The 16,625-nt window shown below is 42.6% G+C and overlaps 1 protein-coding gene across 1 annotated transcript in view; it reads right to left on the bottom strand.

Moving 5' to 3' along the window:
* Window positions 1-16,625, bottom strand: part of CHD4 (chromodomain helicase DNA binding protein 4) — a 30,449-nt gene that overhangs the window by 1,625 nt on the left and 12,199 nt on the right. Inside the window, exons 20-38 of the mRNA XM_081084440.1 lie at window positions 15,900-16,041; window positions 15,677-15,808; window positions 15,446-15,563; window positions 13,987-14,111; window positions 13,416-13,653; window positions 13,076-13,251; window positions 8,009-8,189; window positions 7,838-7,924; window positions 7,660-7,748; window positions 7,424-7,557; window positions 6,975-7,119; window positions 6,697-6,862; window positions 6,342-6,439; window positions 6,104-6,233; window positions 5,796-5,867; window positions 5,355-5,492; window positions 4,990-5,098; window positions 4,747-4,879; window positions 644-839 (exon numbers count right to left, since the gene is read on the bottom strand). Of these exons, the coding sequence (XP_080940566.1) occupies window positions 644-839; window positions 4,747-4,879; window positions 4,990-5,098; window positions 5,355-5,492; window positions 5,796-5,867; window positions 6,104-6,233; window positions 6,342-6,439; window positions 6,697-6,862; window positions 6,975-7,119; window positions 7,424-7,557; window positions 7,660-7,748; window positions 7,838-7,924; window positions 8,009-8,189; window positions 13,076-13,251; window positions 13,416-13,653; window positions 13,987-14,111; window positions 15,446-15,563; window positions 15,677-15,808; window positions 15,900-16,041 (2,609 nt within the window). The remainder of the gene's footprint in view (window positions 1-643; window positions 840-4,746; window positions 4,880-4,989; window positions 5,099-5,354; window positions 5,493-5,795; window positions 5,868-6,103; window positions 6,234-6,341; window positions 6,440-6,696; window positions 6,863-6,974; window positions 7,120-7,423; window positions 7,558-7,659; window positions 7,749-7,837; window positions 7,925-8,008; window positions 8,190-13,075; window positions 13,252-13,415; window positions 13,654-13,986; window positions 14,112-15,445; window positions 15,564-15,676; window positions 15,809-15,899; window positions 16,042-16,625) is intronic.

Raw genomic sequence — 16,625 nt, 5'->3', positions numbered from 1 at the left:
TTTTCTCACTATCTTTCCTCTCCATCTTTTGGAGCTGTCTCCTCCTTTATTTATGCCTTCTTTTCCTCATTTCATCCTCCACCTCCCTCACAATGTTTTAACTTTCATTAGAAAAGGGTCTAGATTTGTTGGGATCTTAAATCACCTTACGTTACCTCTTAAGTATCCCAGATGACATTATATTATTCTGCTTTGCTCCCCACCTCCAAGAACTTGAATATATTAAAAGAGACAAAGAACTACTATCCTTAATTGCTTCTAAGACAGTGGTTCTCAACCTTCTGGCCCTTTAAATACAGTTCCTCATGTTGTGACCCAACCATAAAATTATTTTTGTTGCGACTTCATAACTGTAATGTTGCTGCTGTTATGAATCGTAATATAAATATCTGACATGCAGGATGGTCTTAGGCGACCCCTGTGAAAGGGTCGTTCGACCGCCAAAGGGGTCGCGACAAACAGGTTGAGAACCGCTGCTCTAAGATAATAGCTTCCCAAGAAGGAAGGCACAGATCCCCAGTACATCTTAAGCTCCCAGACAAAAGGACCCTGAAAAAGGTTTCGGAAACAAGAAATGTGTATTGGGGAGGAGTGGAGGAGGAAGGACTCCGAGTCAGCAGGAGGCAGGAGAGTCACTGGCTACCTTTGTGCAGGACCGCATTGGCAGGCTTGTTTCCTGCCATTGACTCCTTCGACAAGTGTTGATGACTCTCTGCCAAACACTCCACCTCAGCAAAGCGGGTATTTAGGGCCATGGAAGGGTGAGAAGGGTCCTCTGACATGTTCAGGTAAGCTGCCCGCCGAAGCTGTTCCTCAATGACCAGGGCTTGTTCTAGAAGCTGGACAAGGGATAGAGAGGAGATGAGACTTAGAGTCACTTTGCTTATTTCTTTTGTTTTGGTTAATCCTCACCCGAGAATATTTTTTTCCATTGATTTTTTAGAGAAAGTAGAAGGAAGGGGGAGAGACAAAGAGCAAACATCAATGTGAGAGACACACATCAATTGGTTGCCTCCTGCACGCACCCTGACCAGGACCGGGAATCGAGCCTGCAACAAAGGTATGTGCCCTTGACCGAATCAAACCCACAACCATTCAGTCCGTGGGCCAATGCTCTAAGTACCGATCCAAACTGGCTAGGGCTACTGCTTATTTCTGACGGTCTCAGAATGCATAAAAAATTAGAATCACAAATAATCCTACCTCCTAGAGATACTGTTAACATTCTGAGATTTTTCTTTCCACAGATATTTTTTACATAATTGAAATTATATATACATATCTATATGTTTCACTAAAAGTTACATAGTAAGCATCTTCCTTTGTTCTTTGCTGTACTTCATAAAAGACGATTCTTAATGGTTTGCATGGTAGTCCATCCCATAGGTATATCTACATCATATCATTTAAGTTGTCTTACTCTTTTAAATTATTTTTGGCCCTGGACAGTGTAGCTCAGTTGTTTGGGCGTTGTCCTGTGCACCAAAAGGTTGAGGGTTTGAAAACCAGTCAGGGCACATGTCCAGGTTGCAGGCTTGATCCCCCATAGGATCCCTGCAGGAGGCAGCTAATCAATGTCTTGCTCTCACATCAATGTTTCTCTCTCCCTCTCCCTTCCTCTTAAAAAAAATAAAATTCTCGAAATTTTTTTGTTGCTTCCTTTGTCTCATATCTCACTTCCATTCCTTCCCTTCACCAATAGGTAACCCTTCTAATATACTTACCGTGTGTCTTTTGGTGGGTGTTCTTGAAGTTTGTGCACATTTCTAGTTTACAGAATGTCCTGTATATATAAAACGCTTTCCTTTCCCCACTACGTATCTTCTTAAAGTGTCCATTTATGTTGTTATATCATATGCATTTTGTTGCTTCTAGCTGTTGCTAGATGTGAATCCGTATTTTATCCACGATGTGAATCCGTATTTTATCTATCCACACTCCCCATTTCGAACAGCTAGGTTGCTTCCAGGCCCCAACACCAAAAATCATACTGCAACACACTCTTGTAGCTGTTGCCTGATGGAGCTGTGTAAAAGGGTCTTTGAAACATATTCCAAGAGACAGAATATTGATTCAGAAGTTATGAGACTTAATTTACTCACGCATCCACTGGTAGAGAGAATGCATTAGGGGACAGGAAAAAGGACAGTATGAGGATAAAGCGCTGCTGTTTCTTCCACAAGATCTGGCTCCAGCAGGGCCTACTAATTTACCTCCAAACAGACCAAGCATCCACTTTCAAGCCATATACCCTGTCTCCTTTACCAACTCCCTCTTCCTGCCCCAAACTGAGCTTTTTCTAGGATTAGCCCTTGACTTGCTGCTGTTCTTTCAAAGTATTCTCCCAACAGATCTCTTCCTCTCCTAGGTCAGCCAGAACCTAGATGCAAATGATTTGATGCTTTTCAAACCTGCAGGTCGAGCACTGGTTGTTCTGATTCCACTCATGTATGATGATCACTCTTTGATCCCACTTGTTTACGGTGGCACAGGTAGTGGGAGGGTTATTTACTGGTGCAAAACACCAACTGACTTGCCTAAAACTGAACTTCCTCTTTTCTACAAACTGTTCCCTCTCCTCCTCACTTCCCTGATCTGCCAATGACAATTTAATTTTCTCAGTGACTCAGGCTCAAAGCTTCAGTTATTTCTGAAGGCTTATTCCTTTGTATCTCAAATCCAGTAAGTGAGGGGTCAGCAAAACTATGGCCTGGGGGCCAAATTGGGCCTGTTGCCTATTTTTGTACGGCCCAAGAGCTAAGAATTTTTTTTTTAACATTTCTTAAATGGCTGAAAAGTGAAAATAGTTTGTGACATTTCATAAAAATTATATGAAGAACAAATTTGAGTGTTGACAAATAAAGTTTTATTGGCACACATTCATACTTATTTATCACCCGTGGCTGCTTTCATGCTACCACAGAGTTGAGTGTTTGCAACAAAGATCATATGTCCACCAAAGCCCAAAATACTTACTTTCTGGCCTTTTAATAGAAAAGGTTTACTGACCCCTACAATAAATCAGTAAATTCCATAAATTCTTTGGTGTTTTATTTCCTTTACTATATCCTTTTCATTTTCCACAACCAGCATCATAGCTCAGCCCTTACTACCTCACAATGTGATAGTTCTATAATTTCATGAATGTTGTTTTCATTTCCCTTGGTCATATTAAAACTCTTCACAAACCTTTAATGGCTACCCATTAACTATAGGGTAAAGTCCATACTCTTATCCAGTGCCAAAAAACCTACCTACTGACCTCTAGCCCTTACCTACAACCTCCCACAAGTGTTTTCTATAACCCAACTGGGCCAACTTGCTTCCAAACACCCTAAGCTCTGCTACCTCTATGTCTTTGCTGGGCTTAATCCGTGTTAGGTTAGCCTTCTGTTTCTATCCATTTTAATCTCCATATTACATTCATCAAAACTTAATTCCCCATGCAGCCATTTGTGAATTCTCTCCTCACTCCCCAAATTCCATCTGGAGAACTTATGGATTCAGCAGTCTCCCTCCCAATACCCAGAATGGCATTCACTTAATCCCATATTTGTCTCTACTTTAAACTGTAAGTGCCTTGAGAACAGGATCTATGCCTTATTTGTCTTTGTATCCCTGTGCCACTCATTGCTTGGTACATAATGTTTGAAGTTCTATTAGTATACATTTCTATTTTTATACATATATATATAGATATATTTTGTAGAGGAAGGGAAAGGGAGACAGAAAAATCAATGATGAGAGAGAATCATTCATCAGCTGCCTTCTGCATGCCCCCTACGGGGGACTGAGCCCGCAACCCGAGCATGTGCCCTTGACTGGATTCGGACCTGGGATCATTCATTCAGTCCGCAGGCTGAAGCTCTATCCACTGAGCCAAACCAACTAGGGCAATTAGTGTACACTTCTTACTCCCCAAATTGTACCTGGGCTTAGAGCCACATGTCTTGTCTTCATGGTATCCCACTTTCCCATTTTGATGGTCTGCACACAAGTATTCTCAATACATGTTTGCTAATTTCCAAGTAAGGCTTCCTCCAGTCCTGGGCTTCTTAGCCCTAGTGATTCTGAAAATGGAGCTCTCTACTTTGCATCTTCTTTTAGTATCCACTCCTCCCCTTATCCACACAGGTACTCTCAGACCCATAATAAAGTACCACCAGCCCACTGACAGCCCTGCCTCCTCGGAGAGCCAACTCAATCCACCTCTATCTTTCCTGAACACTCCAACCTACAGTGTTCCCCAACACACCCACTATACTAGAGTCTGCGTCATTCATTAGACAATCTTCAGCCCTTAAACAGCTGGTTAATTTTCAAGTCTGTATGTCTTGATCTTTTAACACTGAAGATACTTAGAAACAAAGCCTTTCACAGAATACAAAAGTCCAGCACACACTGCCCAACTGGTTTGGCTCAGTGGATACAGCGTCGGCCTGCGGACTGAAGAGTCTGGGTTCCATACCGGTCAAGGCATGTACCTTGGTTGTGGGGACATCCCCAGTGGGGGATGTGCAGGAGGCAGCTGATATGAGATGTTTCTCTCTCATCGATGTTTCTAACTCTCTATCCCTCTCCCTTCCCCTCTGTAAAAAAAATCAATAAAATATATTTTTAAAAAAGTTCAGCACCCAGAACACAATGAACAGTACGGTTGAATGAAGAGACTCCCTCCTTTGCAGTCCTTTCTGTACTTTAAGGACTGTGACTTCAACATGGTATTCTCCTCCCCATCCTGCTCACCTTAAACCTTCGTGCTAGAAATTTATTCTTGATCTCTAAGAAATTGCCACGGTTCATTTCACCCTTGAAAGGCTCATTGAGGATGGCATAACGTGGGTCATTCTGGATGTCCTGCCACCGGGCATAGCCATGACTATTGGAAAATTGTTCAGGAAAAACAAAACAAGGAAAGTAAGAACCTCAGTCTATGGAACCTTCAGAACCATCACTAAGAATCACAACCCTGACTCATGAAAAGGATACTTTATGATGCCAGCCAGCAACCAGTAGTCATGCCGTCGATGCCAGATCTCGTAAGTCTTCTTGGTGACTGTGGCCGCACGCTCTTCATTCTGCCAAAGGGAGTGCAACTCTAAAGAGGAATTTAGGGAAGGTTGAGGAGAAAAAGAAAGGCACACAACTGTGAGAATTCAAAATACTATTTATTCCTGTCCCCCTGATACCATTTTAATACTATGCCTGTGACTTTCTAACATGGAATCCAGAGGAGAATGCAATCAGCCTAGCTTTCCTCATCTACTAGAGGTGAAATCACTGTACTCTGGTTTCTAACAACTCTAACTTCCTATCAGATCCCTCTAACCTCAGTGGGTCCCTCATTTTCATACCAGTAAAACCACCATCTGCAATGTTGAACATGAATCGCTGTTTAATGTTTTTTTTTTGCTTCTCATCAGTCAGGTCCTTGGGAGTCTCTCCATTCTGAAGCATCACCTCTTTTTTCTCTTCTTCTTCTTTCTTCTCTTCTACAGGATATGCAGGAGAAAAATGTTAGCTCCAGACACTGTGGCCCTTACCCATAGCACTACTGTGCTACAAGATATCATCCACCTCCACCCTTTCCCACATAGGTGTTTCTCAAACCCAGAAAAGGTGCTGCTGGCCCAATCACAACTAAATATGGGGCCAAATGGAGTAGTCACTTGGGATAATGGACATATGGGTGTGATAGGAAGGCTGGAGGTTGGAAGGGGGTGTCCCAGAGATAAAGTCCTTGCTTCTAGTGTTAGAGTCCTCCCAAACTATAATCAGCTTCTTCAAACACCAACCTTTGTCCTCCACCACAATGGGAGTCAGATCTATTGCAGACTTCTCCTCCACCTTCTCCGCATCAGCAACGCCTGGAAGGAACAGATGGCGTTGAAATGTATCTAAGGAAGAAGGTTCTCCACTATTCCACACTATATCCAACTGGAACAATCCTAACCCGAAATCTTTATGATTAAAATCTTAAAAGATGTCATAGTGGGGTATGGGATTCTTCAGTGTTACTTCCTCCTGACATCCTACAGCCTGGCTGCAAGTCCATGAGCAACTTATTTACACAGGGATCTGTAGTGCTTGCAAATGTGGGTACCTTTGGATTCTGTCTCCATGGGTTCCTCTGTCCTCTCCTTCACCTCTGCCTTTTCTACTTTCTCCTCTCCCTCAGGAGGTTCAACAAGGACCTTTTCATCCTCCAAGGCAGGGGCAGGTGGCTGTGGACACTGAAAGGAAAAAAGACAGAAGATGAAGCAGACAGGCCAGCAATGAAAAGGAGGAGTGGGTTTATCCATCTGCCTTCCGTATGGCATCCAGTTACAACCATCTCTTACCTCAACAGCGGCCTCGGGTGCTGCGGATTTAACCTCCTTTTCTCCTTCAGCACTCTCTTCTTCTTTGAGGCTGTTTTCCTCTATTTTCACCCCATCCTCTGCAACCAATAGAAGACAACTGATTAGGAAGAAGGTCCTAGATCAGAGAGAATTCCCTATCTTCTCAGTCTGGCTTATCTTAAATTGTCCTCTCGTGCCTTTAAGAGCCAGCCCTATACTCAGGACGGCCCTCCTAAAGTGAGAGGGAGGTTGCTGTGTGTCCTGCCAGACTCCCCTGTTATACTGAGCACAGGTGAGCAACGCATAGGCCAGGACAAGAACAGAGGAACAGAAATGACAGTACAGGCAGACTTACCAGCCGGTGGGGCAGGTGCAGGAGTATTGGGCTGTGTGTCCCCTGGAGTAGAGGGTGTAGGTGTCTTTGGGGAAGGTGACCCTGGCTGGGACATTTTCTTATTTTCCTCTACTTCAGCGAGTTCAGGCATACTCCAGCGCCCATTAACATGCTCAAACTCCTGAACCTGCAGCAACAGGACAAGATGTTGAAGATCCAATTCCAGCTCTAGGTTCCTTTCCTATGGCCCTCCAGTTTCCCCTAGAAACCCTGAAAATGGAGAGAAGTTCAGGGCTCACCTTCTTGCGAATCAAAGACATGACACCAATCCTAGTAAGAACATGCTGGCGAGACAGGCCTTCTCGGGGGACACCATCAGCAAAGGTTTCAGCCCCATCTGCTCCTGGCTCACATAAATGCCGCATAAAAAGAGAGACGTAAGCCCTGTAGTCAAGAAATAGAGAAATGAGTTAAACAGTGATTATGCCAGCTCCTAGACCAGGTTTTTCCCCACCAACAATTAGGTACTATCCCAGACGACTATGGCTTCATCCTGAGGTAAAGCCCATCATCACTATGAAGACTGGTCTCCAAACTCCATGCCATGTTCCAGATAGGAACACAACCTTATTACTAAGAGCTTCACCTGCCAACTTCATCAGAGAAAACAGCCCATTTCCCTGCACAGCTGGACTAGTGCCATAGAAGCCCTTGCACTATGTCAATCCTATTCCATCTCTCAACTTACTTGAACTCTTTCTCTGATTTGCCTCGCAGATCTCTCACAAGCCACTGAGTGGTAAAAGCATCCTGAGGTGGCATCCCATATCGCATAATTGCATTAAGAAAGGCTTTTCGCTGCCGAGCATTAAAACCAAGTACCTAGGGGGAGAAGGAACCTAGGTGAGAGGGAGCAGGTCTTACTCCACCAAAGACCCAATATCAGCACTAACCCACCCCTCCCTAGAACCATACAGCACTTACTTCAATATTCCCACCCACACGGGCCAACAGAGGAGGCAATGGCTTATCTTTATCATTCCGCAGGCCCTTGCGACTGGGCCTGCGGGGAGCTGCAAGAAGAAAAGAATGCATGAGTGATACTGGTAGGATATCAGACAAAGCAATATTTAAACAACAAGAAGAGAAGCATAGCCCTCACCTTCAGAACGTTCATCAAAGTCTTCATCACCTTCCTCTGAGGCCACTGAATAATCGGACTGGTTGTCGGACTGGTCGTCCTGCCAATCTGGAGGGAGAGAGGGCAGATGAGCGGGGCCCACTGCTCTAGTGGAACGGCCCATGGGTGGGGGGCGGGGCCGGCCACACACACCTCGGTCCTCCTGCGAGCCATCATTGTAGTTGACCTGTTTACGGATTCTTTTTCCTTTGCCCAGATTTCGGGCCAAATCTTCTTGCTGCTGCTCATAATGGTGCCGCAGCAATTTTTCCCAGTAGTCAGGATCCACACTTTCTTCCTGTTTTATGATTTCCCGTTCTACCTCCTCTTCCTCCTGGGACAGAGGGAGGGCCAGGACTCAGGGGTGCTGAAGTCAGCACCACCAGCTACCCCTGGTCCTCACAGTTCCCATTCTGCTAGCTCCTTTTCATGACTGGACTCTGAAATACTTGGTGTGCCTGCTTGAACCTAAGAACTTAAAAGAAATTGAAGTGACACAACATGGCTCCTCATAATTATGTGTAGAACAGCAGTCAACATAACCAAAAGAAAAACATGGAATGGAGCCATTATCACAAGAGACGGATGAAGAGATAGTGTTTCTTCTACCCTTTTTATTGGCACATACACAGTTGGGAGACAGCAAATGTAGAAAAGAGAGGTTAGAGCCTTAGCAAGACAGAATGGAGCCACTTCTGAAATCCTGCAAAAGATTTTCATAACAGATAAAGTAGGATGGTTATGCTCTTCTAAACTTCATAAATGTTTACCAAATGTGTGCAGAAAACAGAATTACACATGTAGGGTACCCCCCAAAAATTGTATGCACACTTTAATAGTTGACAACTCACTTAATTACACTCCTTTTCAGGTTTAACTGGTTTGAAATAATGGATAAAGCCAGACTAAACTTTGAACAAAGATGACTTATCAAAAAGTGCCATTAGACTTTTTTTATGGGGATACATAATAAAGTTTATGGTACAAAACTGGCACCAGTCATCAGCAGTGCCCGGACCAGAATAGAACGGTCATCAGTTTGAAAACAGACATTGAAAAAAATTATTCATTTCTGTAGATTCTTTTAAATTCAAAAATGAACTATATGTTAATAAATACTGACTTTGTAATCATTCAAAGTGTGCATACATTTTTGGGGGGACAACCAGCATATATCATCTTATGTCCCTGTAATGGACATAAACATTTTTATGCTCCTCTGAAAGTCTTGTTATTTTTTCAGACATTTCAGGATCACTAACTGATTCCAAATTCCTTATGTTAGAATTAGAAGCCCGGTGCACAAATTCGTGCATGGGTGGGGGGGTCCCTTGATCATTGGGGCCAATCGGGGCCGTCTCACCCAGTCCTGATGGGCCTATCAGGGCAGGGGGGGGGGGGGGGGAGGGGGGGCGCCGCGTAGGGACACACAGGAGGTTGACAGGCCACGAGAGGTTGGCTATGGGAGCGCACTGACCACCAGGGGGCAACTCCTGCATTGAGCATCTGCCTTCTGGTGGTCAGTGCACGTCATAGCAACTGGTTATTCGGTCGTTCGGTCACTTAGGCTTTTATATGTATAGATTAGCCCACCTGGCATGGCTCAGTGGTTGAGCATTGACCTATGAACCAGAAAGTCACAGTTCAATTCCTAGTCAGGGCACATGCCCAGGTTGTGGGCTCGATCCCCAGTGGGGGGCATGTAGGAGGCAGCCAATCAATGATTCTATTCCATCACCAATGTTTCTCTCTCTCTCCCTCTCCCTTCATCTTTGAAATCAATAAAAATTAGATAAAAAGTTTTAAAAAAGAATTAAACTGCTGCTACTAGCATAATGTTAAAAACAACCTAGCCCTAACCGGTTTGGCTCAGCGGATAGAGCGTCGGCCTGCAGACTCAAGGGTCCCAGGTTCGATTCCGGTCAAGGGCATGTACCTTGGTTGCGGGCACATCCCCAGTGGGGAGTGTGCAGGAGGCAGCTGATCAATGTTTCTCTCTCATCGATGTTTCGAACTCTCTATCCCTCTCCCTTCCTCTCTGTAAAAAATCAATAAAATATATTTAAAAAATAAAACAACCTAAATGTCCATTATTATTAAATTAATAAATGTTGGGGTTTGGGGTGGATGAAGGGGGTCAAAGGTACAAACTTGCAATTATAAAATAAGTAAGTCAATGTACAGCACGGTGACTATAGTTAATGATACTATATTACATATTCAAAAGTTGCTGAGAAAGTCAACCTTAAAAGTTCTAAGAAAAAACATTTTGTAATTATATCGCAATAGATATTAACCAGATTTATTGTGATCATTTCACAATATATATGCAAATTATCAAATTATGAGGCTGCACACCTGAAACTAACATTATATATCAATTATACCTCAATTTTTTAAAATAAATAAATTATGGTACTTTCAAACAAGAATATACTATGCAGGTGGAAAAAAGTTGGAGAGTTTTTTATGTGCTGATTTAGACTATATCTTCAAGACTTAGTAAGTAAATAAAAGCAACGTAGAGAACATTATGTATAAGAAACTACTTTCACCATAGCCGATTTGGCTCAGTGGATAGAGCGTTGGCCTAACAAGTCCTGGGTTCAATTCCGGTCAATGGCACATACCTCAGTTGCAGGCTCAATCCCCAGCCCTGGTCAGGGAGCACATGAGGAGGAGGTAACCAATCAATGTGTCTCTCTCACATCAATGTTTCTCTCTCTGTCTCTCCCTCTCCATTCTACTCTCTAAAAATCAATTGGGAAAAAACAAACCACAAATACACAAACAAACAACAAACAAACAAATAAATAAAATTCAATAGAAAGCCCAGCAGGCGTGGCTCAGTGGTTCAGTGTCCACTTATAAACCAGGAGGTCACAGTTCAATTCCTGGTCAGGGTACATGCCCAGGTTGCAGGCTTGATCCCCAGTAGGGGGTGTGCAGGAGGCAGCTGATCAGTGATTCTCTCTCATCATTGATGTTTCTATCTCTCTCGTCCTCTCTGAAATCAATAAAAATATTTAAAAAAATAAAAATCAATGGAAACATATTCTTGGGTGAGAATTAACAACAACAAAAAAAACCAAACAGCTACTTTTGTGTTTAAAAGAAAAAGAGAAAATGTGCCTGTGTGTATGTTTATGTGTGTGCATGGATGAATACATATGTAACTTCTATGTACATATAACACTTAAAAAAAAAAAAAAAGAAACTGGATACATAAGTTATCCCTAAGGAGGGAAGGAGCTAGGTAACCAGACAGGGATGAAAGAGATACTCTGTATCTTTTGAATCTTGAACCATGTGAATTACAATCTATAATAAAAAAAAGGGTAAATTGCTAATTAGACTGGACGTCATTCCAGATGTCCTTCCTCATGAAGCCAGCCCGGAGGGAAGCAGCCCAGATCCCAGGTGCTGGAAGGAAGCCGGTGCCAGCAGCTGGGGGAAGGAAGGCTTACTCTTGCATGAATTTTCGTGCATCAGGCCTTTAGTCAAAAAATAAAATTTTAAAATATTATAAAGTAAACAGCAGCTACAGCCACTAATAAGAAGGCCATTTGTATACCTGTGTAATCCTTAGCAGAGGTTATCAACGGGAGGGAGAGTACCACCCCTCCCTTCCCAACCACGTGCTGTCCCAGTCAATCACTTCTATATGTAGTCCCTGCCCTGGCAGCAATGTGGAGCACCTTCAGGAGGGCCGTTTTGATTGAATATAGTTTCGAGACCTATGTCAGACTTTTCAAACAGTTACACATAACTAAGGTTAGTAGCATCACCTTCAAGGACAAAGATAATAGATACATATCAGAAAAACACAGCAAGAGGAATAGTTCTGAGTTGAAAGTTTGAGAAAAAATGGTAAAGACCACAGTAACCTATGTCAATTCAAAGAACCTTGAGCTGAGTGGTTTAAAGAGGACCAACGGAGAAGGCAATTTTTTTTCATTTTACACCCAACATTATCATTTGGGAGAATAAATTATTACAGATGCCACACATTTTATTTCTGTTTTTTGTTTTCTTTTTTACCTAAAAAGACAAAGAAAAGGAAGGGAAGTAGTAAAAAGGGAAAACAACAATTCTAATGTTTTAAAAGGCACAGAGAGACAGGCAGTCTAGGTATGTATCTATTTCCTGTCTTTTCTCCAAATAGGCTTAAAAATAGCAAACAAGCCGTGGTCAGTTTTGCTCAATGGTTAGAGCATCAGCCAGCAGATGAAGGGTCCAAGGTTTGATTCCCAGTAAAGGGCACATACCTCCACATACTTTGAAGGTTCACCCTCACCCTTGCCCATGTGTGGAAGGCAACCAATCGATGTCTCTCACCTCTCCCTACCCCCTCCACCCCCCTTCCTCTTTCTCTCCCCCCTCTCTAAAAAAAAGAAAAAAAAAGTCAATGGGAAAAATATTCTTAGGTCAGTGATGGCGAACCTTTTGAGCTCGGCGTGTCAGCATTTTGAAAAACCCTAACTTAACTCTGGTGCCATGTCACATATAGAAATTTTTTGATATTTGCAACCATAGTAAAACAAAGACTTATATTTTTGATATTTATTTTATATATTTAAATGCCATTTAACAAAGAAAAGTCAACCAAAAAAATGAGTTCGCGTGTCACCTCTGACACGCGTGTCATAGGTTTGCCATCACTGTCTTAGGTGAAGATAAAAAAAAAAGCAATCAAAAGTTTACTTGTAGGATTAACAAAATACCTAAGAGAAAATGAGATTCTGATATAGAACTAATATAATTGTTTTGAGTGTGAAAATTGTGGGTTTCCTGACAGCCACAGCAAAAAATAAAAATGTGATTAATCGCCGAAACCGGTTTGGCTCAGTGGATAGAGCGTCGGCCTGCGGACTGAGAGGTCCCAGGTTCGATTCCGGTCAAAGGCATGTACCTGGGTTGCGGGCATATCCCCAGTAGGGGATGTGCAGGAGGCAGCTGATCGATGATTCTCTCTCATCGATGTTTCTAACTCTCTATCTCTCTCCCTTCCTCTCTGTAAAAAATCAATAAAATATATTTTTTAAAAAAAATGTGATTAATCATGTTATAGTATTAATTTTCAAAAGAAGACATATATTCAACTCATCAATGTACTAATTTGCCTACAGATATTTTCTTCCTGTTTCAAATACCATCCTGGTCTCAGTTCCAATTTTGGATCAACCACCAAGCAAAGCAATGCCTTGGACTCATACTCACCCCCATTTCTTCTTCCCGCACTACATACTGGGCCACTTTGAATGAGCTCAAATATTCATTCATGCCCTGCAATTCTGTGTCTTCAGTCTCATCCTGGTTACGGTCCAGCAGTCGTTCAATGGCCTTATCATCATAGTGGATAACACTGCTATCCTCTCCCTCTTTGTTGTCTCCTCCTATAAAGAATCAAGGGTCCATATGCCCAAAGTCAGCTTCAGCAGCTGCAGTAGAAAAAGCAAGTTCCATAGGACCCTAGGTCCAAGTCCCAGGACCCTAAGTATCAAATATACCCTTTAGAGAGGCCAAGCCCCAAACCAAAACAAGTTCCTGACTAGCTCACCTCCATCTGTGGCTTCATCCTTGAATAATTCCTCAGTGCCAAACTTGAGGATGTCATCAAGCTCCTGTTTGGACATGGATCCAGTTTTGGAGCCCAGCCCAGGCCGAACCACTAGATGCGTCAGCATCATCTTCTTTTTAGCCACCTGCGTGATACGCTCCTCCACTGACGCACGGGTCACAAACCGATAGATCATCACCTTCTTATTTTGCCCAATACGGTGAGCTCTGCTAAAGGCCTGGAGTAGGGCACAGAATGAAGCCAGAAATTGAAGTAACCACACTTTCCTGCTTTCACTCTCGCCGAGAGTTCCACATAAGCAAAATCCAGCACTAGGCAGGAGCTACAGCTTGCCTTCATACAGAACTTCCTTTTACACCACTGCCACCCAGACACCACCCTCTATCATGTTACCCAAAATAGAACACAGATAACCCAAAATTTCTGGCTTACAATTCAGTAAAAGACATAAAAAGAATCTATTGTTTTTCCCTAAAAACAACTAATTCCAGATGGTGGAGCCCTCACTTCTGGTAAATTACTGTATACCAACACTGCTGCCTCTGCTCACCTGAATGTCATTATGGGGGTTCCAGTCAGAGTCATAAATAATGACTGTGTCAGCAGTGGCCAAATTTATTCCAAGGCCCCCAGCTCGAGTGGAAAGCAAGAAGCAGAACTGTTGAGCACCCGGTGCTAAGAAAAAAACAAAAAACATCATTAGAAGTGTCTACTGAATTCCAATTAACAAATGTAGAAGGAATTTCAGAAATTTAAAACCTCATGAGCCAACACCACAGAAATAATCACTGTAAGCAAGGTCTACCGATGGATACTAAAATCAGCATGAAAGTTTAAGGAGAAACAGGATATCACCATAGTCTCAAACACCTCTCAAGATATTTATCAACTACAAAGAGGAGAAAATAACTTTACAGTGGAGAAACTCAGCAGACACCACCGGAACAAGTGGTCAAAGTTACCATCACCAACAATGAGACATTCACACCATGTCCTCCCCTTCAATATGATGCATTGAAAAGGACACAGCATCTCTTCTTAGTATTCTTGCCCAACATGCCTCATCTCAATCTAATCATGAAAAAACTGACATTCCACAAATAGCTGACCAGTAATCATCGAAAGTATCAATGTCATGAAAGAAAAGGAAAGAATGAAGAACTGTCACATACAGGAAAAGAATCAACAACTTAATCAATGTCGGCTCTGGGCTTAGATCTTGAAATACTAAAAGGACATTAGGGGGGAGACTGGTGACATTTCAGTTAGAGTCTATAGTTTATTTAACAATATAATACCAGTGCTAATTTTCTGATTTTGAGAATTGTACTGTGGTTATATAACTTGTTATTAAGAGAAGCAGGGTGAAGAGTATACATGAACTCTGTACTATTTTTGAAACTTTTTGTTAAGTCTAACATTATTTTTTTTTAAAAGAAGAGGTAGTGCCCAGATAAAGTAGCTCAGTTGGTTGAGCGCCATCCGTGCACCAAAAGGTTGCTGGTTCAAGTCCCGGTCAGGGCACATACCTGGGTTTCAGGTCTGAAGCCCAGTCAAAAAGTGTATGGAATGTTTCTCTCTCAGATCAATGTCTCCCCCTTCTCCCCCGCCTCTCTCTTTCTCTCCCTTTCCTCTAAGTATGTCCTCAGATGAGAATTTAAAAAACACAATAAAATAAAAAGAAGTGGTGGCTACTGAGACAGGTCTGCTACTAACTTGTGATAAGTGCTTGGATAAATCCTGGTCCCTCCTGGGCCTCAAGATACAATGAGGATGATTAAAGAAAATGTTCTTTCCAGAGAAAGAATGAAGACTTCAAAGAAAAAAACTTCCTAGGAATAGTCCAATACACTCTTCCAATCAAACCATTTCAAAAATTTTATTTTTCATATGAATTGACAAAGACCCAGAAGAACTATACAGAAAAGCAGATGCACAAGAAGAGCAAGCGACTGGCCCAAAGACAGTAAATGAGGATGCCCAGAACTATGCCACTCCCTCCCACATACCGTTGAAGCGGTCAATGGCCTCTTGACGCATGTTCCCAGTGATTCCACCATCAATACGTTCATATTTATAACCTTCATGTTCCAAAAAATCCTCTAGCAGGTCCAGCATCTTGGTCATCTGGAAAAGGAGCAAGTTTAGTAATGGGAAAGTCAGATGAAAATTCTTTCCCTCATGTCACTGAGGGTGTCTACTGCTATCCCTTAAAGGTCCCAGCTCAATCCACAAAATACCTGGGAGAAGATGAGTACACGGTGCCCACCCTCCTTAAGGTTCTTGAGCATCTTCTGTAGAAGCAATAATTTCCCAGATGCTCTGATTAGGGCACTGCCATCATACATGCCATTAGGCATCTTAGGGGCTTCCTGAGGAGAGAAGCAAAGAAGAAAAAAACATTGAAAGAAAGCCCAACAGAGCAGTTCCAACCCAGGGAGGAACAAGAGTGGCACAACATACCATTGCAGCCACGGGAAAGAGATATGGGTGGTTGCAGCACTTCTTAAGATCCATCACCACATTCAGCAGAGAGACCTGGTTGCCACCACCTCGAGCATTGAGTGCTTCAAAATTTCGAGTGAGGATGTACTTGTAGTATTTCCTGCATAGGCAAGGGAGGAAGATAAGTCAGACTCAAGTCTTCACATGCCTCAAAATGCAGTCCTAAGATCTGAGATCTTCCTTCCAATATATCTCACTTTGGGTCTAAGGAAACCTAACAAGCACTACCACCACCATCATTTTAAATAAGGTAAGGTATAACAACTAACTACATAAGAACCAAGAGAAAAAAACAATAAAAAGAACCAAGAACTCCAGCTGCCTGGCATTAGATGTCTTTAGGCCTTGCTTGCACCTGTCACCAGATGCCTTGAAGCAGAGTGTGGTGAGGAATAAGAAACACTCTGCAACCTAGCCAGTGTGGCTCAGTGGTTGAGCATCGACCTATGAACCAGGTCACGGTTTGATTCCCCAGTTTGATTCCCCGGTTCGATTCCCCGTCAAGGCGCATGCTCAGGTTTCAGGTTTCAGGCTCGATCCCCACTTGGGGGTGTGACTATCAGTGGTTCTCTCTCATCATTGATGTTTCACCTCTCCCTCCCCCTTCCTCTCTGAAATAAATAAAATATATATATATATATTTAAAAAAAAGAAACACTTTACAGCCAGGCTGATGTCTAACAG

Source organism: Myotis nattereri (genome assembly GCF_964212035.1).
Source record: "Myotis nattereri genome assembly, chromosome: 2".
In the NCBI taxonomy this organism is placed as follows: domain Eukaryota; kingdom Metazoa; phylum Chordata; class Mammalia; order Chiroptera; family Vespertilionidae; genus Myotis; species Myotis nattereri.
The sequence above is the reverse complement of the archived record's forward strand: the minus strand, read 5'-3'. Positions and strand labels throughout refer to the sequence as shown.